We start from the raw sequence: 25,608 nt of genomic DNA, 5'->3' as shown, positions 1-25,608 counted from the left end.
TGTCTACTGTTTTGAGTCCGCCGCCAGGTGGCGCGAAAGGTAAGATAAACGCTGTTGCTCGTCGTAGCAAAGACAGAAATGGCATCAATTTAATTCAATTGATTTGATGTTCAACTGTTTCGCAACGAATGAAATTACGTCATGTATAGACATAGGAGTAAATCTTGTTGAGCTCCTGAGAAACAGGTGGCAGGGTTAGGTCTGAGCGTTCCAGAGGAAGCACAAAGGAGTAAATGGGGCCCAGATATTGAAGACAAAGCGGGAAGCAGGAAACAACAAAGAAAAAATTATCCATCTTGTGGACACGTGGAAATCAATGTAGGCTCTACAATATGACACGATATAGGGCAAAACTGTACACAATAAGGTTTAACAAATTTCATATTATACGATACTATGCACACTTGATAAGAAGTTTATAACAAATGCTAACCAACCACTTGCTGCAGTGTAAGTTCAACTATAATACAGTAATGCGCTTCAGAAGGTTCTTTCCGTGTGAGCTGGGCATCGACACCTGTCTGTTAATCCGCGTGAAGCAATGCCGTCGTCGGTGAAAGAATGCCACTTGTCGCAGCAGAGAAGAATATTCCCATGTTGGGATAAAACGGCGGTAACAGTAGCACAACACATCGAAAGCTGCACATTCCCTCGCACGTCCTTCTGAACACGATCGTGCATCATTCCAGTTCACTGCAAAACTGAACGGTTGCTTTGCTAAGCTGACTCAATTATTAACCCTAATCAAAGGTTGGGTTTCAATCACGTCAGGGTCACCAAAATAGATAGCGCAAGGAAAGGACATAATGACTACATACATATGTTGTTGAGCTGTTCCTAATCCACGACTGCGGCTAACTTGGTATAATTTTATTGGCAAATAACACGTGTGGATGCACAGACGAAACTTGACGTAGAGAGACTTCTCAAAAAAGATTCTACAATAATTCTTTCGGCACATAAACCTGTTTTCCTACCGCTACCTAGCGGAGAGGGTGGTGTACGCTACAAAACCTTTTCACTCAAAGCTTACTTTTAGCAGAAAAAATTGTGTCCAGGTTACTTGACTGTGGTTTGCTTCGCCTAATTCTTTCCTTACATGTGTTTCAGGTTGTATCTGCTAGGTCAGTTATTCTGTGCTACGAGCGGTAGTTACGCATAAACGTACAAGTCGGAATGATGACGTTCAATCTGGTTTGTTAGGAAACGATTATAATCTTGCTTACGTCATCAACTTTGAAAGCAACCCAATGACGTAAACAGGAGTAAGAGCTTTGTTATAGACTCGTCCGCCTCATAACCCGCCCATTTTCACATACGGGCAGGATAGGGAACAATAAACAGCGAAAAGGAAGCACAGTGGTAACGCAAGGGATATACTAAGTACGAAGTGGTAACGCAAGGGATATACTAAGTACGATCTACATCTACTAAACGGGGCTGTATTTGGAGCAATGCTGTGACTGTATCAGATACATGTCGCGGCTGGCAAGACAAGAATGTGAGTTGACAAGTTTGAGGGTTCAGTGAACATAGAAATCATAAAACGAAGCGGGATTTGGAACAACTAGGTTTTCGCAAGCAACATAAAGTTCTTTTTATCAGGGCAAGAAACACGGCACCACCTGGTGTTGAGGGGATGTTATGTGCAAATACTGACACCTTGTTTCCCGCTCTTTCTCTTGCACGTGGTCATTCAATTTACTCTTAGCAAGAATCATGCGAGTAGCTGTCCAATGTGCTTCTAATCCATCCTTCAAAGTTGATTATTGGTGTATATATGCCCACGTGGCCTTTCGTTCCACATTCAGTGAAACCAAATGATGTTACGCCACCTAGGTACCATTTGTCGTTGTTAATGTTGCACACTAGAGGGCCACCAGAGTCTCCCTAAAAACAAACAATAAAAAGTTAATAAAAGTTTATCGTCTAAAGTCACTCTAAACTGAAAACATTTCAGGCGTTTTGATCGAAAGTCATTGGCAGTTTAAGAAAGCTGTCGAACCTAATGTTAATTTTTATAAACTCAAGTTAAATTAAACCAGTTCCAGTCCCATGACTCACAGTGCACGAGTCGCTAGCAGCAATGACTGGGTCCCCAGCGCACATGTGGTTTTTCTTATCTAGAAAATTGCTGTAATAGCTGCTCAGTCTTTGGCAATCTTCAAATCTCTGAATTGGTATCCCCGCCTCCAGCAAATCAACGGAAAGTTGCGCGTTCGGCGACAGAGGAGACGCTGTTGATGAAATAAACTTGAGGTGACGTCTCCAAATCGTGCTTTTACGAAGTTACTTCGTGTATTGTGACGACATATATTATGACATGACGTTTCACAGATGCGCGAAACCTTGTCTTACCCGTGTATCCCCACCCAGTGATAAAACAAGTTTCCCCGGGAATTGGCTTCATCAAATGCGGCAGACAAACCGGTCTTACCTCGGGCGTCAACGCCACGGGTCGTCGCAGCTTCATCAAAGCGATGTCGGCTGCGGATAAATCATGTATTTTGGTGTAATGTTGTTATTTCATTTCAAAACCTTTAATCGCTTGTTGGCTTATAAACCAAAATATTTAACGCAATAGAAGATGTGACACATTTCTGCGGAATCTCTTAAAGAAAATGAAAAGTAGTGTTCCACGCAGACTCGTATGATCTTTCGCGAAACAAGCTCTAGTGAAATATTTTCCGAGTTCGCTGTCAAATGTGGTCAATCATACAAAACAGTGCACAAGTAGCTCTTAAAAATGAGAAGTTTATTACCTTGACATGGCCTACGGCATCATTCTGAGTGACACAAACGCTCTATATATGGACGTTACGCCGCTGCCAAAAGTAAAAACTACAACAGACCATATATGCAGGTAAAAGTCTTAGAAGACGTCAGAGCCTACCTCGTGTGACGGCGTCGTATTCATAATCGGGATGAATGAAAACTCTTCTGACGAAGAATCTCTCTCCGTCTTGATAGAGCCTCCTCATCCCCAACACCACGCTCCACGTGTCTCCCGGGTCATCGTGCTTCACACGGTACGCCCTATACGTAAGCATGACGTCATGATTCGGAGTGAAAAAGGCTACCTCATGTAAAAGCATGATCAAGGCAAGAATTTATCGAATTTAATAATTAAATAAAGTTGGTTTTATTAAGATTCAAAGAATCAATACCAGGTTGTTTTGCACGTGACCTTAAACTATTGTCACAAGTCAAAAATAAAACAATTTAAGTTTTTTGAGTGGCCTTGTAATAATTTCTCCTAAAACATTCGAATAAGATGAAATGGAACCCAGATGGTGCTTCATAAAGTAAAAAAAAGCAAAAACTTCTTCCTTTCATGGAAGTATTCAAGGTATTTTCAACTTATTACCGCAATGGTGTTATTACGTTCTTGATATAAAACCGCTTTCTCATTTCAGCATAATATCAGCACTTCATGAAATATTCAAGCTGAAAGATGTTAATTTAGTCTGATATAAACGAGCGAAAAACAGACGCGAACGAATTTTTAACATCTTGTTCAAGTTATTTTCATTTGTAAATGTTTTTGACGCTTTGCTTGGGATTAGTTTTCTGCTTTGTCAAATTTTATGGATTGTGGTTTAGTGAGCATGACATTTCATAAGTGAGACTTTCCGCACGACGCGTTAGTTGCGGCCATTGTGACGACAGATCATCAATGACATGACAGTGATGATTGATCTACTGCTGACGACAGCAAATCCAGTTCAAAAGTTGATCTACCTCTGGAATCTTTAAACAGTGTTGTTATAAGTAATGCTGCGCTTTACCGCCAATGACGAGAGATTTTTCATCACTGCCGCTGCGTCATAATTAGCTTCGATTCCATTTTGTCGAGGTAATGTGATGTCATGCATTAAATTAACAACCAAACATTTCATAAACTCACGATTCTTCGGTGCAGTGGCTGGCTGTAATAATCCACTGAGGGGCGATCAACGTGGCGCCACAAAAGTGGATCCAGTCACAGTAATGACAAGCCCGATGCTGCCAGCTGGCCTGCCAGGGCCACCCTTGATCACGTGACGTCTAAACAATAAAGAATAAATGTTTAATACTAGAATGTATTGATTATGAAAATAAGTGACCTTGTGTGTGATTACACGGTATGAGGCGCAAGCAAGTCTTTAATGCAGTTATGTATGTTTGCTATGTTTTTAAGTGAACATAGACATCTAAGTTGCAAGGTGATCAAGTCAATAAATGAAGCACCTTGCCCCCGAAAATTCTCAATATCGGTCTCCCACTTCTCTCCATGGTCCAATTATTCCTCACTCCGCATTCGAACGAGTCAAGCACAGACGGAAGTGACGTATTACAAGGACGCATCGCGCAAGGACGTCTTTCACTTGATTTTCCATCACAACCTTAAATAGAAATCTTATAAAGTTTCGAAAGATGTTTGAAGGCGGTTCACGCGGGTGGTGACCGTGAAAGGCTGGTTTTCATGGTCGGTTTGACTCACTGTTGCTTTTCCCGTAACTATGGCGACATACTCTTGTTCTTTCTTTTATGCCGTCATTTCCGCAGGTGACGCTGCAGCAAGAGAAAGAAGACCACTGGCTCCAGTAAGGACAAGGCTGGAAAGAATTATTTAGAAATAACTTTAGACCTTTGTTAGTCAAATAATAGCCACATCTTTAATATTGGGCATCATTGCTTCATAGTGTTCGAATATAATTAAACGAAAATCTCGTAACCACGTCTGCGGTCAATCAAGTGCTTTGTGGTCGCAAAATTATAGCTTTCTGCTAAAGTGGAAGGCCCAAGTCATCTGCTTATATCGTGTCTTTACGAAGCTTTAACTTTCTTGTCTTTTATGGACATAAACGCGATTGAGATGTCCGGTTTTGATTTGCTACAAATATTAAATCTAAGATTTCTATGCTTTTGTTTTCGCCGAAATCATTGTTTGCGTCACAAACGTCATCGCTTTATCACCTGGTAGTTGCAACTGATGACGTCAATACTACGTCCCCTGCAGATTCCTCTCAAACATCGCCGGGACCGGGTCTTGGTCCCTCCGTTGCAGCTCAGCGAGCACCTTGTGTACCTGCTCCACGGTGCCCACTCTGGACACTCCTAGGTGATGATTGAAAGGGAGCTTATCAGTACCTTAACGCCGACGTGTAACCTGCTGGGATAAACTTCGCCCAGTCCACTTATTGGTCCCATACCTGAGCGCTGCATGCCGCCCGTTCCACACTTGAACCGTTGCAGGTTAAATATTGCGGGAGAAAGTCGCTCGTCCTTGTGCATATCCTGGTCCTGGTCATGTAGCCTCCAGTGTTTCCACATGTTTTTGAGCATTTGGTGTAATCAGACCAATGTGACCAGCAGGGCGGCGCAAAGCATCGTCGATATTTGGTGGAGCTTCCGTTGCATAAACCCCCGAAACGTTCTAAAAAATAGTGTTTTAAAACTTTGCAAGATCTCACTGTTGCAATCATTTGAACCAGAGGAGTCATCTCCAACCTCCGGAGCATTTTCTCCAAGTTGAACTGAATCCCATCCCACACGAGACCGAGCAGGACGACCAGGTTGTCCATGGCAACCAGTGGCTTTGGCAAGTCAGTTGTTCCAGACAAGGCTCCGCTTCTTCGCTTCCTTCCTCCCCATCATGGCAGTGAGAATTATTCAAAACTTCAAAATAAAAAATATTTAAGAAACTTGGATTTCGGTTTGGAGAGATGTTGTGCAGGCGTAAGTGCAGATTATTTAAATATATGGTTATGTCAATGGCTCTAAAGTGGTAAGTATATGATATAGATTAAATTTAATGGTTTATCATCATATTATCATGAACGTTTACCGGTTAGTGGGACTTCTACGTTGAGAATCAGTGATTGCTTCAAGATGTCATCAGTCGCGCTCAAATTGAAATGATTAGAACTAAAAATAAACATCATTAAGTCTCAATGGTGAGATGGATATTTCGTATTTCATTACATCACTGGAGGTATATTGTTCCTATCACAGTCAGCATTGTGGAGTCAAGTCACCTGATTCTTGCACATTTTCTCTTCTTTAAGCGGACACCTCCTGTTCCGCAAGTCAAAGAACAGGAGCTCCAAGGTTCCCAATTTAACCATGCAGGGCACATGAGGTCTTCTAGGCACCGTTTCTGGACGACACTTGGTCCACTGCATGACCTATTAAGAATAACCATTGATAGAATTAAGCATTTCACAAATTGACATCAAATTAATCAATACCCATGCCTTAGACTTACATTGAACTGTTGCAATGACGCCGTCGATACGTCATGCCTGAACCACAAGTGACGTCACACTCCGACCAAGAAGACCATTCTAACCAACCTTCACTGAACGTAAAAAAATTGTAAACTTTAGCTTCACGGCTTGTGGTCAAGGTAAAGATTGTACCTTGCATTTGAACTCAGGGTTACATCGACTTCGAAGGGTTGTTCGCAGGAAACTTCGCATTTTCGTACTTGCATCAGCGCTAAAGGTTGGCGGAATGGATAAGGAGAGTTACAGAGAGAATAGAATTTGCAATTTTTCAAAAAATCTTGCTACTTAAGCAAGCCACCAAATAAGGGATATATAAAATACAGTGCAGATAATGACGTTGCAAACCCAAACCTTCTCGCACAAAAATAACCATCAGTAAAAATAGTTTCCTGTAAACAAATGCACATAATGCATGCAGTGGTACTTAGCACACCGTCTGTTGACGTGAAGAGGCTCCCCACTCGCTTTCATCTCATGCAATTAAATAATCTCGTACCTTCCCCGCATACAGTTTGATCAGCAGCGACTTCCCCATTAAGCAGGCAGGTCCTGGTCCGGTATTGTCTGCCGACTTGTCCACAATCGCTGACGTCGCACGGTGTCCAGTCTTGCCAACCAAGCAGTGTATATGTCTGCGAGGAATATTGTTGAAGTTATTCTGCGCTAAGCTGTCGTTCCTAGAAGTTCATGACTTCTCAGTCTGATGTCGTTTCGTTCAAACATCAAAAATGTTTACTTGAAGTTTCAAAAATGTCTGCTTTGATCGTTAAAATTCCGCGTTTTAGCAGATTATCTGGGACTTAACTGGGCGTTTCCGTTTAAGCAAAATCACGAAGTGTTTACGGCATTAGGATCTTGTAAAATATTTCATGGCCATGGAATTGTATACACAACAAAATTACAACAAACATTGTGCATGGAAATCCATATAACTGTTATAATTCCGCCTTGGTGAGCTGCCCACTGGACCACAATCCACCGCGAAATGGGTGGTGCACTCGTTATCTGCTTAGATTATATTTGTCTCGCGGCCCACAGAAACCTATAAACATTCCATTAGAGAATAATCTTCGTCTAAAACGGTCTTATTGTCTAAAAATAAACGTTTGCTGTTCGGTTGAAGATAATGGTCGGATAGAAAGCTTATTATGCTCATTTGTTTCATATAATTATATGAAATAATTTGTCAAATTCTGCTCACGTGTTGGGGCGACATTTCTGAACTTCGCTTTCGACGAAGAGAGAAAAGTTTCCGACCTAAAAAAATTACTGAAGCTTAAATCCGAGTAACCTTTGATATGATTTGCTGAAATATCAACGGAAAACAGACGATATTCTCCAATGCAAATTCAGAACCAACCTTGAATGCGGTGAACGGGAGGAAATATTTGAAGAAATTGTTTCTTTTTGAACGGAATTAAACCAACATTTCGTATTTTCGTCCAAATCTGGTTTGTCTTCAAATTAACGTTTTTGTGTGAGGCCGTTGAACCAACGACGATGAAAACAACAAACATTGAAACAACAATCCTCATGATGGAAGAAATTTGATTCAAAACAACTTGACTCTCCGGTCTACGAAAAATAATTAAATTAAGAAAACATCTCCAGCTTTTTGACCAAACTGTCAAACGCATTTATGACGGAATAATTAACCTCCTGAGTCATTTTTTTTTTTTTTTTAGGTTTTATTTTTCTCTTATTCTTGCCTGAGCTTGGATTATATAACTTGCTAAACGCCCAATTTCTGTGTAAAAAGTTACTAAAAACATCTTTTTTCCAAAGAAAATGTATATTATTACATTGAACTACACTAAATTCGCTTCGAATTAAGAGAAAGCAAATTTTTTCTCTTACTTTCGCTTTTGGTGCTGATCACTTCCACAGTCGCGTATAGGTTTAAATTTTAAATGTTATCCTGAGCAAGCTGTTCTAGAACCAAGCGACGCCAAACCTGGTTCAACTGCAACATTCTCTATGTAGTACGGTCATTTAAATAGATGTAAAGCAGTTTCTTCTACACCTCAAACGCCAGGGGCCATTTTGTGCTCTGTATATGTTGGTGCTCTGTATACAATGTTCAGTTATATAAATATGGGAATATGACTCACTGTAGCAGTGTTGCCATGACGAAAAACAACCTAAATGTTGTAAAACATCTTCTTAAGCTTGTGATCTCTGTAAGAATCTTATCGCAAATCCAGACGACGACTTTATGTATCATTAGTGATCGATCTCTTCCTTCGAACGCGGGTTTAGCTTGCCCAGGAGCTCAAGCCTGCTGGTGAGTTTTGGGTTAAGTTTGCGGAGTCGATGGCCTTGCCAAGACTCAGTCGTGTGCCCTCAAAGATCGTCGATCCTCTCGAACGTCAGTCTGCAGTTCTACCGCTATAAGCTACACAGCTGACAATTACTTTAAAAGAAGCGGCCACCACCGCTGAGACCTGCAATCTAAAATTATGCTGTAGAAGTTTCAAAGTCCAAGGTGTGATGAGAACTTGCATCGATTTTCCGATTGTAATGAAACGCGAAGCTAATATTAATTGATATTGACCTTTTGACCTCTTTTCCAGTCAACGTTTGAATAAAATCTTAAGAACGTATTTTAGTAAATTCACGCTGTTTCAGCAATTTTTATAGCAGAAATGTAAGATCTTGGAGAATGTGCCGGTAATAATCATTTTGTGTGATGGATCACAAAATTAATATTCGTCACACTAAGAAGGAAAAAACACCAACGTAATAAAGTTGTCGAAATTGATATTTTCTAACGAATAAAATCTCTTAAAGTGATATTTGAAGACATTGCATAAGCGGTCGTTGAACCTTGCTGCAGATAAATAAACGCATCACAGCGAAGGTAGCAGGCTTCAGTTACATTTAAACTCACGATTACAGACAATGGCTCGCTCTAAGTGCACAAGCGAGCTCACTTGAAGCCTCTTTAGAGAGTTCTTTAAAAGATAAAACTATTTCGTCTTCGCATTTTGCTGTAGACCGACACACTTCAGTGACGTGCTCGTTGTACCGAAAACATTTGAGCGTTTCAGAACAAATAAAAATTTTAGGTTTATTGAAAAACCAGGTAAATATCGTTTTCTACAAAAAGTAACGCTTACGCATTTAAAGGCGTTGAAACTGATATCGCCGTGACCAATAAAACATGCTTTGGTTTTTGAAGACTTTGCGTCAACGATTGTTCCGCAGAAAAAGAAACGCGTCGTAACGATATTTAGATAATTTGCATATAGACTCACAATTTGAAAGTGCTCTGATAAAATATAAAGTTATCGCCCTGCTAGAAATTTTTTTGGCTCATCAAAGTATTTTGCTCACTTATTTAGCTGTAGGCCAATGCACACATTCCGATAAAATACTCGTCGCGCTAAAAACAAAATTGATCCCTGTTATACAAGAAGAAGAAGGCAAGTTTGTTCTAAAACCAGGTCTTTAAAATAAAACCAACTCAAGTCGGTTTGACCTTTTTCAAATATTTACGACTGACAAGACAAGTTTTTTTTGTAAATCCCTGGAAAGAAATTCGAGTCAAGTATTTGCAAAATCTGACTCGAATCAGATTCGAGTCAAGTCACTGACTCTTATTCATAGTAATATTTTATTGTGTGCGCGACACCCCGGTTCCGATGTAATCGTGACCGTCACCAGTTGATCTAGATCGAATTTTGAAAATTGAAATCCTACTGTTCCAGGGCGACACCTAGCGTTATATAGAACTTTGTTTTACAAAACGAAGGAATAAAACTGTAGATTGGCAAAGAAGTTGACGTCGTGTTGCGTCGCAGAAAAGAAATGATTCGTTGAAAGGAATGGTTGCGTGCGCGGTTATTTTTGAAGGTTTTCGTATCTCCTATTTCAAGCCATGTGATTGGCTAGCCTAGCTGGGAGGTTTTTCTTCGAAGATTAAAATGAGGAGCAAGTCCAAAATTAAGTTGGTCTTAAATAATTCCTAATAAATATAGCTTACTGGAGAAAGGATTTTTAACAATGTACTGTATATACTATGCAGTTATTAGTATCAGGCCAAATATTGATTCAAATTTGGCTTGATTCATCACGGACTTCTGGTTCATTATGACGTCACAGTAATACAAACAACAATTCTTAATGACTGAAATTGAATTCAGGTATGGTGGTGGTTGTAGGCTAGCGTAAGGTTACGCCTTTTGGCTGGAATACAACGTCTCCATCGGCCATAGATAGGTGATTAGTGGCAGATAATGTTTATTTTCAGCATAGGAATATCGCAGAAGATAGTATATGTACCATAATTAAGCATATTTCTCTTTACGGCAGTTTTCAGCACCGAACTAGCCTTGCGCGAACAGTCGAAACTCAGCTTGATGGGCTGTAGCTTAGCATTTGCATTCAACAGCAGAAATACTGACTATACTAAAGACAAGCTAGCCCAGGCTTATTTAAAGCAAAGCATTCTTGTTACACACTTAAGTTCGCTTTAGCTGCATGTATTGCTTGCCGACCACAGGAAACATTCTATTCATACTTAATCCGAATACCTGAGTCAAGCATTTTGTTTTTATATTGTGACGTAATAACAGCAGTCATGATGAACAAAACATTTTCGTTGTTTACCACCTATTTTTGGCAATAACTGCCTAAACACCGCATATTATTAAAGCTCCTTTATCCAGGATGCTTACTAGAAACAATTTTCATTAAAATTTATTACGATATCGTGATACACAGTTGTGATACAACATGAAATACCGGACACATAAAATACGTATAAGAATAACGTGCCAACAGGCTAATTTAGCCGTCGCCTGCGTTATCGTATGAACCATAGGGGCAGTGTAGCATTGCAAGGGAAGTGACTCAGTAATTAATACAACGGTATCTCATGCAATTAATTACTACCAGTAGCTGGAATACAAGTGCTACAGACATGTTTGTTATAACAGTTAAGATATCATAGGCCTGTTAGAGATAACTTGACATGTTAGTAATAACACATTTTGCGTACTAGTTGACAAGCTTCGTTGAATAATTTTCGGTGATAAATTTCTCTATCTTCTTCTCCTTGTTCTAACTACCGAGCGTAATTTCTCACCAAGTGATATCATGTATCTTTCCACAAACGTAGAATAAATCAACGGATTCAAGGCGCTGTTAATCGGGAGCAGCACACCAGCTGTGAAGATTTCAATCCCAGGTGGAAGATGCACACCAGCGATGCTGAGATAAGCCATGATGCAGATGGGGATCCAGCACACCATATCGGTGATAATTAGTCCTGTGATGCGTCTTTGCACAGTTCCGCTTTGCTTTTTAGCCTGCTCACTACTTGAGGTTTTCTTCCAAATCATGATGTAACCAGCACATACAGACAAAAACGAGACAAGGTTGCAGCTGATAATAACGAGAGAGTAGATCCAGAATCTGTCAGTGGGATTAGCAAAGAACGTTGGCAAACATACGCTCGTTGTGCCATAAAATCCAATCTCACCAAGTGGAGCGAATTGAGGAAAGTTGTCTCCTAGAAATGCGTTTGCTCTTCCTTCAGGATCTGATATACCCTCGTCCATCGTCTTGTTGGTGATGTGGGACAGGCGGCAAGCAAACGTCATCAGAAAATCATTGGAGACGGTATCTGATGAAGAAAACTGACTGATGAAAACATAACCTCGACTAAAGTAAGGAAGCGTGTTTGGCAACAGAGCAAGAAGGAAAGAAGCGATCCATGCAAATGTGACAGCAACTATCCAAGTTGTATTTGACAATAAGCGAGATTTCGAAGGGAGCAAAACGAAAAACATTCTGTAAATTGTCAGAGTTAAAATAACGAAGCAAGATGCTTCACTGGAAATCATACAAATCATTCCGGCAATTGAACAAAGTGTGCTTGTTCTCCATTCATAGTCGAACTCAGAATAACGTCCAGCGTATTCTACTCCCTTTCCCAGAATTATGAACAAATAAACTCCCATGAGGCAGTCAGAAAGAGTTAGGTTAAGGATGAGAATATCATGAGGTTTTACTCTAGGTTTGGTTTTTTGTTCCTTCAGTTTTTTCACATTTAAAACGAATGCATGCGCGTTGCCGAGAATGATGATGACTGCAGCTATCCAAAACCACCTTTCTAGATCTCTGTTGCCAATTAGATTGAATCGAGACGAAAAGATGCCAGGAATGAATTCATCTGAACCGTCCAAACAGTCACGTTGCCCGTCCAAAACCATTGTCGTAGGAATTGAAACAAATCCACCTCTGGCCTCGCATTTGTATCGACTAGGACAGTTGCTTTCATCGCTTCTATCGTCGCAGTCAGCTCTGCCATCGCACACTTGTAAAACATCGACACTCACTTTGCTACCGGTAGGACATTTGAATCTCTTAGGGCAGTTGCGTTCGTCGAATCCTTTCGGACAGTCGGAGCGATTGAGGTAGATCCACGCTTCGTCGATCTCACCATCGCAGTAGCGATCTCCTAACTGGTAGAAAGATGCGCAGTCGTCAAAGCAAAAATCAGGAGGAGCTGGACATGATGAGCACTCGTCCGAGAAGTCTTTACATTCCGGTCGACCGTCGCACAGAGTCGCCTGGATCTGAGTTTCTTTCGTAAAACAATTTACATAAATATCTTGGATTGAACTTTGGCAGTTCGTGCCAGTGCACAGAGTTGAAAGTTCAGATATGGATTGGATTGAACCAGAATTTTCAGTCGCTGAATTGACGTCACCGCTACATTGTATCGGATTTGTATAAAAAAACGTTTGTTGACACATCGTACTCGCATTTGCATTTTCACAGAGACACTCGTCGGAAGCGTCATAACAATCTATTCTTCCATCACAAACTTGTCTTGACGCAATAATTAAATCATTGTCGACGCATCTGAAACAATGAAATGAACCGTCTTCGTCAAAGCATAAGTCAGAGTTGTCGTAGCACTGGGCGACATTGTCGTAGAGATTCCATTGAGGAAGCAAGCACTGGTTTAGAGAGAAAGTCGGCGAACATTTGAAACCAAAGTCCTGAATAATTTCGTCACTTCCGTCTGCACAGTCTGTCCTGATATTACAGAAATCTTGTGCAGCGAAAATAAGGGACCTATCAGCGCATTGCAGCACCTTGCAGTCCCCCGCAGTGGTGTCATTGGAACACGATGACGTGCAAATGTGCTGGTATTGTTCGCAATCATGAGTCAAGCATTCCAGAGATGGAACCCTGTAACAAGTTGTGACGTCACACCACGGTGATATACAAACCGATGTGTCGTTCATCCAGAAAACGGTTACGTCACAAGAACCACATTTCCTTGTGTACGCTGTTATGATCTGTTCTTCGTCACTGCAATCGTCACAATCGCATTTGCCGTCATTGACGTAATGCATGGGAAGACATCCTTCGCTCATTGGGCAGAGGGGAAAGCGGTCGCGAAAGCAGGGACATTTGAAAGTATCCATTGGACAGGTGCAATTGAGTTCATCAGAGTCATCTCTGCAATCCACACGAGTGTCGCATCTTTCTGCAAAGGGAAAGTTTATCAATTTTTTAATTTTATTTTTCCTCTACGTATTGTTCTGGCAATATTCTATTATTCATTACTATTTATTATTATATTACATTACTATTATTCTAGGTTTTCAAATAAAAAAAAACATAAAAATAAAAAAATACGTTTTAATATAACGCTACCTCCCTCCCTATAACACTGCCAGTCACTTCCCAAGCAAGTATTATTGCCCACTTGGTTACAAGCGCAACGATGTGGTCGTTCAAGGGTGCACACGTCACAATCCAGTTCATCGCTGTCGTCTTCACAGTGACTTGTGCCATCGCATCTATCTGCGCGAGTAAATTTAGAAAAAAAATGCCAAGTTTCGAATCTTGTGTTGTCGTTGGCACCGCCATAGAATGCATATATAGCATACATATAGCCATGCACTTACAACTCTCCGCAATACACGGAACTCGCTGGCAGGTGTTGTCCTGTTGGTTGCATCCGCACTTTAGTGGCCTTTGCGGTGGGCACGGATCACAATTCCACTCGTCACTTCCGTCAGAGCAGTACTGGTTTCCGTTACACAATTCTACTGTAATTGAAGCAAATTTGATTGAATCTATGCACGCCATTGGAAGGAAATGTAATCGTGGAATTTAATAAAACGGGTCAAATAAGCACAGACATTCGAAAAAAGTAACTTGATACTCAAATGAAGTAGATTATGACGAATGTTACATAGAGAGCGCAAAATACTTTACGTAATTAAAACAGATTGTTTGCTTACAACATATTGCATAAGACAAAATGATTTCGGGCGTAATCAAAAACATTTATTTCTGTTTGATGCTAAAATTCAATCATTAGAAACCAACTGGAGTATGCGACGCTATAGGCTACTTCATATGCCACAACAGTCTGTAAAACTAATGCTTACTTTCTTCTGAATAGCATTGACCCTGACCCAAGGCGCATGTGCTTGTACCGTTCTGGTTGCAGGCGCAAGGTAGTGGTCGGTGTGACGGACACTCACAATTCCATTCGTCACTTCCGTCGTCGCAGCCCATAAAGCCATCACATTTCCCTGTTGTTGGAAGTTTTATGAATAAATTGAAAAATTTATTGCAGTTCCTTTCCGCTTCGTGTTAAATAGAGGTCATGTTACCACAATGTGCACATTATGCTAGCCACATTTAATGCCCAATAAATGTCAATTGATTTTACTCACAGGCATCGGGGTAACATTGTAAACCTCCGCAGGATTCATTGCCGAGTCGTTTGCAAGCGCAAATATTTGGATTCGCTTCTGGACAGATCTCACAGTTTTCTTCGTCGCTTCCGTCTTCGCAATGAGCGTCACCATCGCATTTTTCTGTGCATTCGTAGAAATAGAATTTTCAAGCAAACTCAATCGAATGATGCTTTGGGTTTTTTTTTATAATTGAAGAAGACACAGCCTTGCATTTTTCTCCTCATACACCGTATGACCTATTTAACATATAACTTATAACACCGCTTGCTTACCAATATCGCTGTAACACTTCCAGCCAGTTCCACTACATGTGTAGTTACCCATCTGGTTGCACCCACATCGAAATTTCCTCCATTCAGGACATCCACAATTCCATTCATCGCGTCCATCCAGGCAATGCGCAAATCCGTCGCATCTCACTGTTATAAGAAAAGCTGATTGTTATGTTTCGTTTGCCTTATCTCGTCGTCATCTCTGCAATCATGTGTTATAAATGACTCACACTTTGTCTCATTACACGAGGATTCCTCGCAGGCGTTGTTTGCGCAAGTGGGGCAATCAACTTCGTCTCTATCGTTTGAGCAGCTGAACACTCCATTGCACCTAGCATTTTGGGAGGCAAAGCTGCCGTCCTCGCAGTCATAGCCCCGATCTTCAACGCACTGGCCACCATACTCGTCTTTGCCGGTTATGCAATGAAAAGATCTATCACACACCAGCCCCTCATCAATGCACTGGAACACGGAACGACAATCTTCCTGGCCGCCTTGCTCGCAAGTGCTGCATTGAAACATTCCTGCAGGACACACACAGTCGATCTCATCGGCTCCGTTCGAGCAATCCCTGGAAGCATCGCAAACTGATGACCATGGAATACATTCTTGTGTTGGAGACATCATTGTTGTTTCATTAAAAAAAAGCAACTGAAGCAAATGAAACAAATCATCAATTGTTTCATACAGCTCTTGAACATCTTGACATCTGCAGTCGAAGTGATTCAACGGACAATTTTGAAGATGATAGTGACAAATAGCTAAAAACGTAAAAGTTGTTTTTGAAATGTAGCTATCATGTAGCTTTTGGAAGCTATCAAACAGATTTCGCTAGCAAGTCTGATGCGTGATTTCGAAATGCATGTGAGACAATATAGTATGTAAGTTTGACGTTTTCATAGATATAATAAATTTCTTTGTTTAAACGTCAAAAACGTTGTTAAAGCAGATGCGAAATCATCGAGGACAATAAGAATATTGCATTGAATCGAATCAATCATGAAGTACATTGAAATACTTATTGCAAAGACGTTTTAAGTAATCACATAGTAACATACTTACAAAGTTTCAGGAGAGAAATTTCTTGACATGCAGCAGAAACAAGAAATAGCAGGATGAGAAGTTTCATAATTTATTTAAAGCAGACAAATTATTCCTCTTGAGTTTTATATCTAAACCCAACGTTGTATGTTATCGCGGTTTTCTTTCTTTTTCTTAAACAATTGCGAAGACTTGCAATAAACCTTTTCTTGTCTTCCTATACTTAAAGTTATATCTCCTAAAATAACTTATTTATGACCAACATATGACAAGATACAGTTGCGGAAAACTTAAGCATACTTTCTCTTTATCAAATATCACAACCAGCGGAAGCGAATTTAAACAACTGCACGCCGTGTACCATCGCTCAGCTTTAAAAGTAATCCCCCAAATTCCCAAAAATGCGCATAAACCATCTATTTGCGTTCATCGCCAAAGAAGGTGCTTTTTGGCAACGCTAGAATGGAGCGAGGATTTAGAGAACTTTAGCTTTGTGTTTTATTTCACGAAAAACAGCTCATACCTACGTTTTTGATTGTTAGTTTTTTTAATAAATCTTTACATTTCCTGCTTAAAATTTACGACTTGATGTGTGACGAAGGACTTTCCCAGCCATATTTTGAGAAACCCACTTTTGTAATGAAAAATTTTCAATGACGTCAGAAGGTAAGAGTTGATCTTCAGGTAAAGACTAATCCATGTCACGATTCTTTATCATATTAACAAACTAAAATGGCTGTGTTTGATATCGTTTGGCGTTTATTGGGGGAATATTTGCATCGCATTGAGTGTTAAACAGGAATCACGTCTAATTGAAAAGTCGACCGCAACAAGCTGTTACCAGTTGCATGCATCTTTATGTTATAATACTAATAACTCAAACTTAATCTGTTTCGTGCGGGAGCAATTGCAGTTGATCCGGCTGCTGATGGGTTTCGCAACCTGGTTTGATACCCATCAACCGCGTTAAAGTCGATTTTGGCTTGAGCATGGCGTTAACGACGCTCGCTACCCCGTGCTTCTTGTGGACAGGACATTATGAAAAAATTTAATTAAAACAAACGAAAATTTTGTTTGGTTATCAGAACTTGTACGAAGCAAAAGTCGTTAACGGAAGCTCGAGCGATGAGGAATCGCGGTTGAATAAAGCTCCAGCCTTTTTAAAGATGGGGCTTATCGCTGCGAGATTTGAGTGAAGGTAAAACCCGTTAACAATGCGATCATATAATTATTCCCCCCATCAGTTCATAATAAATCGCTTGAGCGGTCGTTTTATACAGACTAGCGCCTCATCCGTCCCGGCCGCTTCTCATATCGGCAAAAAAGGATCAACACAGATGGAGATAAATGCAAGCGATGGCAGTGATGCGTGACATTCATCAAACTCCTTGCTATCACTTTCACGAAAGTAAAATCTGTTCTTTGAAGAAACTTACTATAAGGAAGTATGTTATTAACTATTATGAATGAACCAGATGTAGAAACTTCTGCCCTGTTTTTATATTGAACAATATTTTCAAATCGAATGAAACTAATTGGTCTCGAATTTATAACCGCGAGTAAGAGAATGCGTTTAGAAGATCATAGGACAAGCCGGTGAAAGCCTGTAAGCTTTTCCACTCCATGTTGTCTGTTCACAAGCGATGATTACTTCAATTTGAAAAGTTGAACATGTGAAAGAATGTCCAACAATAATACAGTACAAATTGAACGGTGATTTGTCAGAAGCCGCCATTAAAAGCCCCGTCGTCACGGCTGATTAACCAAGCTCTGGCCAAGGCGCGTTCACGGTTGAACGAAATCATCCTGAGGACAAAGCATTTTCATTTCCTGCGTAATTTCAATTTTTTTGTGACCAAAATACCGCCTTCACCTCAACTTGATTTGGTTACACTGACAACATTATATGCCAGCAAGGTCACAAAGTCGCACCAAGTCAGCCAAGACAAAATCTCTGCCGGATTCGTAGTTACCAGGGGCTGAATGCAGATTATTAAGTCACATAGGACGTTGTCCAGGGAAGCATTACTATTTTTGAAATATCTTCTCTGACATCTAGCGGCACTTATATAATCGAATAGACCAGCAAGCTCCTATCTGTTATTTGTGTGGATGAAAAAGTTACTTCATAAATGTCTTCTTCATAAGCTACTACTTAAATTTTAAAATTTACTTCAAGGAAAAAAAGCGTTGAAAGTAAAACTTATTCAAGATAAATCAAACTACATCCGCTCTAAAGTAGCATAAACCTTTTCAGTCTAAAATAGACACACATCACACTTAAGTGATAATTGAATGGTTGGTGTATTATTTGCTACCATTAGAAACACGTGGTATAAGTTTGTTGTAGGTATTATGATGTAATAAAAGAAAAGAGGTACTTTCACGACACCGCTGATACGATCGTCGTTCACCCCAATATTCGCAGCTGCAAGTACAGTGACAGCGTTATAACGTAAAGATATAGCTCGAAATTAGTTGCTTAAAGTATATAATATGTAATGAACCATATTTTTATTAAACTGTAATACATGCATTACTTATAGCCTAGAATGCGATGCTCAATGCTTATTCCGGTTATTCATAAGAACGTTTCACCTGCTTTGATGACGTCATATTACAAAGACTTTGATAAATTATTTGGAACGTTCGCATTGAACCGCATTAAACTCTTCGAACTACGTCGCTGTTTTCTATGTTCGGTAAAAATGTGGGAACGTTGTCTTTTTGCGCTAAAATGTTTAGAAGTGATACGTGTTTTGATCTATGCAGGCAATGGCTAAAACGTGAACGATAAGATTCGAACCTATAGTGCTTGAACGTGTGTGCATGAAATTAATTCATAAGTTTGCTACTTTGTCAAGTAAGATTTTTCATTAGACAGTTTTTATTTCAACTTGATAAAGTTAGAAAACCTACAAAAAATGCTCAAACTAAACCTTAGGCTTGGGTAATAATTTTCGTCTCCCATAATTTTTGTTTCCCCTCAGGTGGAATGCGTCTTCTGTTTGGTCACAACGCGCACTGTCGAAGGCGATGCTGCTCCGGGTTAAAAACATTTTTACTCTCAATCCCCAAACACTAGGTTTGTTACAGACAGTGGGCTCGTTGGACAACTCACATCTTGGAACTTTGTAAGAAGTTGAACATGGAGAATATTCTCCTCTTTGCTATTGAACTTTTGTTTTTTGATCGCGTCATTTCGTTTTGCATCAGCAGCATAGTTCCTAAGCTCTGCCAAAGAATATTCAAGAAGAAATTTGGTGACCTCAGTCAAAAGAAAAAATACGAAGTTACTCTTAAGTAAGTTTATGAAACATTACAAACTATTTCATGTCTTTTGGAAAATGTGTGTGTTCAGTGAATTAGAATGGTTTTGATACAAATTGGAGCGAAAATGTGATGGAGGTTTGAAGCATTAAACTTCATATTGACTTCATATTCATATTAATAAAGTTTAGTTAAAACCGGGTGATCGGTGGAATTTCTGTGCGAGCACAAAAGAAATATTTTTATTCTTTCCAGTGCATCCAACCTCCTGGTTACATCAATTCTATTCTGTGTCAGTGTTTATGAGGTTTTTTTTGACCAAAACATTCGCAAACCCTGGTACGTAGAATCTTTCTGGATTTGAGTGGTGTTTTATTGCTTGTTGGTTCTTCGATATCTTCGCTATCAAAGTTAAATTCGATAAATTCGATTAAATTAATTAATTATTATCTATGCATTGTATATACAGGGGCTTCTCATATGTGGCTTATTGGAATTTGTCATTGGCTGTTGAGTACTCTTGTGCAGGTAAACACTGAAGTAAAAAAAGTATAAAATTTTCTATTATTTCCAACTCAGCACGTCTTCACCAATAATGAGTCAATTTTTAACTTAAAAAACTTTTTAAAACGTTTTTGAGTTTATGATAACAAAACTATTTACAGTTGCTTTATTGCGGTTGAAGTGGAAATTGAAGTTTTATCCATCGCAGTGCGTTCATTTTGTTGCTGTTGGAGTTTTCGGCCTTGTAGCCATGGCAAGTTTATTGCTAAATCTGTGATTTGTCATAACAGATTTTTGATGGAAATGTTTTTATAACTTTTTTGCAACTGTCTTTGTTTTCTTGTCTTAGGCAAATCACGGCCCGTTGTACGCCGCCAACTTGAGAATTGTGACCATTCTTCCAGTACCTTTTCTTTCCCTTCGGTCTGTGATAAAATATACTTTTATTTTTAAACGTCACAGTGGTGTTTTAGTTGCAGACTCGGACCTTACATTAAAATCAATTTTTTTATTTTTATGTTGATTTATTTAGAAATATCCTTCGTGAGTTGGATATGAAAAGCACTGATTCCTATCTTGTGGCTGATAAGATGATTGTTTTTGTTTCCTTATTGTTCCGAATTCTGTACCTTCCACGTCACTACATCAGCTTTTACTACAGACATGAGCTATATTCAAATCCGCTGTTGTAAGTAGAAATCTAACAACTTATGTGGAACTTGATAATTGAGGGTCCAGCGTTGGGAGTTATGACTTATACGTATAGAGCGATTGCAAGAACCACAATAACGTGATAAACCCATCATAATGAAGTAGTCTAATATTATGAGTTGTGAAATGTTTTGTGTTGTTTTATCTCATTTTTGTTCCACGTATGACCATAATATATTTTAATTTCAAATCGTTTAAGTATAAACACACCGACTCACAAACTTTATTTATGTGAAAATGTTTTATTTTTGCAGGTTATATTACGTCACGTTTTGGTGGTGGCTTATTGGCAGCTTGACTTTTGACCTTCTAAATATTTACTGGTTTGTAAAATGCGCGAAAGGTTATTTCAATGTCGCTGGAATTTTCTCTTCGAACAAAGTAAAACATGAATCAAACTCAGCAAAGGTCCGATGATTTCTTGGTGATTGTGCGAGGACCTACGTAGTTCTCCTAATGTCGTGCCAACCTTCATAGCATTAAATTAATGAAGGCCATTTTTGTGATAGATAATACGTATTTTTGCCTGAGATGGAATAACTCGAGTTAGATTTTCGGACTAACTTGACCTGTGAAATACTGTGATTGTGCTTGAAATACTCAATTCTTGTTAACTTGAAAACTTCGGTTGATTTTTAAATTTTGATCGTTGTAAACTTATTTTTTTAAGAGTTTATTCAAAATTCAGTATGCAATATATTCCACTGAATGTGCAAAAGTGTCTGTAATGGATGCAATCAGATTTGATGCATATATTGACGTCATCAGCATTCAAACAGCCAATTATTAATTTTTATCGACCTAAAACGAATCGTACATGGGACAGTTAACTTTGTAGACATTACTGACTCGACTACCTTGACTTCGAAATGCAAATAAAAGAACTCGAATTGACTTGTGAAACCATCAATGCTTTTGCTTACAAAGGCATAGAATGATCAGCCATTGGCAGCATACATAGTCTTGTTTAGACTTACATCAGCAAGTTACCAGCTAAATTAAAAACCCCGCTTCCAAAGTCAAGTAATTTCTAGTTTGAAGTATTTCTAGTAGTCACGGAGGTAATTTTTGTGATCTGGTGCTTCAGATCGTCTTCAGATTTCCCTAAAATGCGTGACATGGCGAATTAAACTTCAATAAGTTTATCTTCTGTAGTAATTTCAATTTTAATCTCGACGTATTTCAATTGTATAACAAATACGAAGGTTCGCATGCATTAATTAAGAACCTTCTCAAAAATTATGTTTCAATTGTTTTTTTATTCTCTTGTTGCTTTCAAACGCATTCAAGAAATAACCAGTTGTGTGACATGAACGGCAAAAAAATTTCTCATTTCTGCAGCTACAAATATTTGAAACGAAAAATACTCAAATTTCATAAAAACTATTTTAATTTTTCTCGATTCTTTTCTACTTTTTGACTGGTGCCCAAACTCCAAAAAGTCATCAAAAGTTTTCCAAACCAGTAAAGATATATGACGTCAAGAGTCACTCCACCTACAAGCCAGCCCCAAAACACAAGGTAATCCATCCTGCAAAAAAACCACGCATTTTATGTCGTCACAGGAGGTGTTGGCTGTAAAATGACCGATACTTAAACACAATAATGTAGATAATACTGAAAGCTGAGGCATTGCAGTATATACAACGTTACCATAAAGTATTGTTCAATCGGAATTTTGTTAAAAAAATGTGCACAAAGTGGACAAGTTGTGCGATAATAGGCTACTTACTGTTGCGGATCCGCCTCATACAGCACGACATAATAATGAAATGGAATGAGAATAATTCGAAAGTAGAAATAGACGAAAATTTCGCCGAGGGAAACCGACCACAGGACGTAGTTTTTCTTTCCCAATTCTTGTAGAATAATTCTACCACAAAAAGTTACAGAGAGGAATAATAAAATAAAAGTGTCTACCATAGTAATACGATTGTAGTTACCTCTGAAATACTGAGAAACTTTGTCGTTTATTAGAGTATTATGCTAAATTGTCTCTTTAAAGAAAAACAATTGTTGGCTAATTCTAGTAAAATAGTAAGAAATTAGTAAAAGTTTTTCTATAGTGATGCGCTCACCTAACAGCAAAAAACGGGACGGAAATGGCCGTAAAAATTCTCACGCTGGCAAAGTATAGCATCGTTTCATGGATCTATGACAAAAAGCATGCAGTTACTTCATACAATTTTCGACTCTGTTTTAACCTCACAAAGTTGTCAATAATACTTGCCAGGGCCACGTAGCCTAAGATTGCGACGGCGAAAATGTTATGAATATACATTGATGGACACAACTTTAATTCCCAGGTTAATCGAACATAGATATCTGTAAATATGGTTTGAATTATTGACGTTTCAAACTCACGAAGTTAATGGAATTGGAGACAGATAAGACGTGTGCTACGACCAAAATTTATTGCTGTTACTGGTGTTTACCTGCGACAGAGAAGCCGACCGCCATGGCAAGATTACATAAGGCAACATCGGAATATTTCCTGTAAAAACGATGAAAAATAATATATGTCGACTTCAGGGACCTCAACAAAGCAAGACAACACAAACTGCATTATGACGACACTTACCAGAGTCTCTCGTGGAATGTGTGTGTATCAGACAAAAGCACGTAAACACTGACACCGCTCGCGACCGATGTGTAGAGCAAAATGGCTGCACTAAAAATGTAAGTGCTTACGTCATAACTTGCGCAATAAGCACAAATACACTTAAACAGTTTTAACCAAAGTTAATGCAACTTCAAATGAGTTTTCAATGGAAACCAAACTGCACAAACACTTTGGTGTGTACCATTGTTCATGAAACACTAAACTAGTATCAAAGCATCATCCATCAATGTATCTGTTTACAAACACTTGGTTAAACCGTATACTTAGTTATACTCAAACGTAAATGGTTCGTTTAACATCGTTAAGCTCATTGCAATGTCAAAAGGTTGAATGAGCTTGAGCAAACTTAATAATAGACATAAAATAAACAATAAACTTTAGTCACATTTTTGAAACACTTTGCTCCTAAAAATTGTCCGCAACTTACTGCAGATTGATTTTGTTTCTTTTCTTCTGAGTAAGGTCGTCGAACTGTTTCTTCAAGATTTGGTGACACAGTTTAGGAACTACGTGCTTTATGAAAAATATATTGACTAAAATACACCCCATAACTTCCAGGTACACATATTGGCAATTCGGCATTTTCCTACTTCTTATACATCTGGTAGACCGCTGAGATACGATTTGTCAAAGATGGTGTCACCACTTATAACAAGCGGAGTGTTTGCAAAATGAGAGCAAAAAATATTTGACCCTGGAGCACCAATGCCTTTGAATGCGGGTGCTGTGTCGAAGCCGCATTCCGCTGAAGGTGACGCTTGTAATGATGAGGCGGGATGACGAGATCGAAATAGTCAGTTTAAATGCTCTTTTTTCAACTTGAAGTTTTTCATCGGGTTAAAATGAAACCTGTGTTTTGCAAAACCTTAACCGACAAACCGTAGATTTTTGTGTTTACTTTTGACGTCATGGCTCATGTTTTGGTGACGGTTCGATTCTAGTCGAATCGCGTCTTCTGTAAAAACTATTTATGAGGCTTGCTTAAAGTTACAAGCTGTATAGGCTACATAGCAACTCCAAGCATGCTGCATGATAAATGAACTTGAAGAATTCATTCTTGGGAAAATGGCAGTGTTCTGTGAAATTGAACACTTTGAAATCTGAGTGTGTTTGACTCCACGCAGTTGAGCGTTATGGTAAGTAGTAGCAATTACCTTGGTGGCTGTATCAAGACATTTGATACGGAGGTGATTTGATACAAGGTTTCGCAAATGCAACGCTGTAGCAATGTCCTGGCAGTTATATCATGTTTCTGCTTTCATTCGTACCACTGCTGACACCAGACATTTCCAGCAGAAGGTTGATGGGAACATAGACAAAGCTGGCCGCCAAGTAGAAACGCTCCATACAGTTGGTTAGTTGGTTAAGCTCAATATGCCCTAATAATGACTTGCTGAAGCATTTCACTTCCAGACATCATGGAGGCGTAGTTGTCACCGAGGATTCACCACTTTACAGAAATCATTCAAGCGTGTCTGGACGCAAGGATGACCACATATTTAGACGCGCAGCGTGGAATTCACATCGCAGCAGTCATATCGCAGTTGCTGTTTATAGTTTCAAAACAAGCGCAAACTTTGCTTGGAAATATTGTTTTTATAAAGCGGTTTTGAATGGAATACTTGGCGTAGTTTTTCTGATTTCAGCTTCTGTCAAGAGCAAATTGCATCAAGTGTTTAAACGTGTTGTGAGAACTTTGCAAGTTGGAACAGGATTTGCTCAGGTCAAGTTCCTTTCGACTTTGCCAACGTACAGCGCTGGTAAGTGTTAACAAATGTTGTTACTTTGGTACTTCACAAATGTAAGTGTTACCGGCTTTGCTGTAGATAACTAACTCGGCAATTTATGCTCCTGGTGAAAGGAGACGCATCAATGAACAGGAGCGGTAATTTAATCTTTAGCCCAAGCCTGATTAATTGATTATATTCCATTCTGCAGCGTAATCACAAGATGATTACCTTATGCAATTGCTTTATGGCTCACGACATCAATGCGCCCTTAAGAGATAACCTTTTGTGACCTACTTATGCTATGTTATACTTTGACAAGCTTTCGAAAGCCTTTAAATTTCGCTGGTGGACAGGTTGTCAGAGAATGACCAGAATTATTAAAAAAGCAACAAATCTACTTTGCTATGCGCCTATGCCCACCACTGAACAAATTCGCCCATGGTAGCTACC

General features: G+C 39.2%; 4 protein-coding genes across 4 annotated transcripts; 1 reads left to right on the top strand and 3 right to left on the bottom strand.

Annotated features, from left to right (window-relative positions):
- Nucleotides 1–79: 79 nt before the first annotated feature.
- Nucleotides 80–8,274, bottom strand: LOC143470069 (uncharacterized). Its single transcript, XM_076967953.1, has 18 exons — nt 8,130–8,274; nt 7,633–7,847; nt 7,474–7,529; nt 6,769–6,904; nt 6,405–6,483; nt 6,251–6,343; nt 6,021–6,170; nt 5,831–5,910; nt 5,494–5,661; nt 5,196–5,419; nt 4,960–5,100; nt 4,484–4,598; nt 4,231–4,385; nt 3,908–4,047; nt 2,894–3,036; nt 2,359–2,487; nt 2,065–2,237; nt 80–1,890 (listed from the first exon to the last, which is right to left on the bottom strand). Exons 2-18 carry the CDS (start codon nt 7,805–7,807, stop codon nt 1,708–1,710), a joined length of 2,340 nt encoding a protein of 779 aa, XP_076824068.1. The 5' UTR covers nt 7,808–7,847; nt 8,130–8,274; the 3' UTR covers nt 80–1,707.
- A 2,639-nt stretch (nt 8,275–10,913) lies between these two features.
- LOC143471428 (uncharacterized) lies at nt 10,914–15,801 on the bottom strand. The gene is made up of 7 exons (XM_076969879.1): nt 15,510–15,801; nt 15,280–15,426; nt 14,984–15,127; nt 14,693–14,839; nt 14,204–14,347; nt 13,950–14,099; nt 10,914–13,779 (listed from the first exon to the last, which is right to left on the bottom strand). The coding sequence occupies exons 1-7, from the start codon at nt 15,799–15,801 to the stop codon at nt 11,318–11,320; spliced, it is 3,486 nt and encodes a 1,161-aa protein (XP_076825994.1). The 3' UTR covers nt 10,914–11,317.
- Nucleotides 15,802–19,391: 3,590 nt separating this feature from the next.
- On the top strand, nt 19,392–21,699 carry LOC143470091 (uncharacterized). The gene is made up of 7 exons (XM_076967988.1): nt 19,392–19,623; nt 19,846–19,929; nt 20,060–20,118; nt 20,256–20,347; nt 20,444–20,517; nt 20,627–20,782; nt 21,060–21,699. Exons 1-7 carry the CDS (start codon nt 19,469–19,471, stop codon nt 21,220–21,222), a joined length of 783 nt encoding a protein of 260 aa, XP_076824103.1. The 5' UTR covers nt 19,392–19,468; the 3' UTR covers nt 21,223–21,699.
- A 267-nt stretch (nt 21,700–21,966) lies between these two features.
- LOC143470094 (TLC domain-containing protein 4-like) lies at nt 21,967–24,094 on the bottom strand. The gene is made up of 7 exons (XM_076967991.1): nt 23,856–24,094; nt 23,387–23,476; nt 23,241–23,299; nt 23,036–23,130; nt 22,884–22,957; nt 22,538–22,678; nt 21,967–22,336 (listed from the first exon to the last, which is right to left on the bottom strand). The coding sequence occupies exons 1-7, from the start codon at nt 24,008–24,010 to the stop codon at nt 22,189–22,191; spliced, it is 762 nt and encodes a 253-aa protein (XP_076824106.1). The 5' UTR covers nt 24,011–24,094; the 3' UTR covers nt 21,967–22,188.
- Nucleotides 24,095–25,608: the final 1,514 nt, after the last annotated feature.

The sequence above is a fragment of the Clavelina lepadiformis genome, chromosome 9 (genome assembly GCF_947623445.1).
Source record: "Clavelina lepadiformis chromosome 9, kaClaLepa1.1, whole genome shotgun sequence".
In the NCBI taxonomy this organism is placed as follows: domain Eukaryota; kingdom Metazoa; phylum Chordata; class Ascidiacea; order Aplousobranchia; family Clavelinidae; genus Clavelina; species Clavelina lepadiformis.
This window is presented reverse-complemented; position numbering and strand designations above follow the sequence as displayed.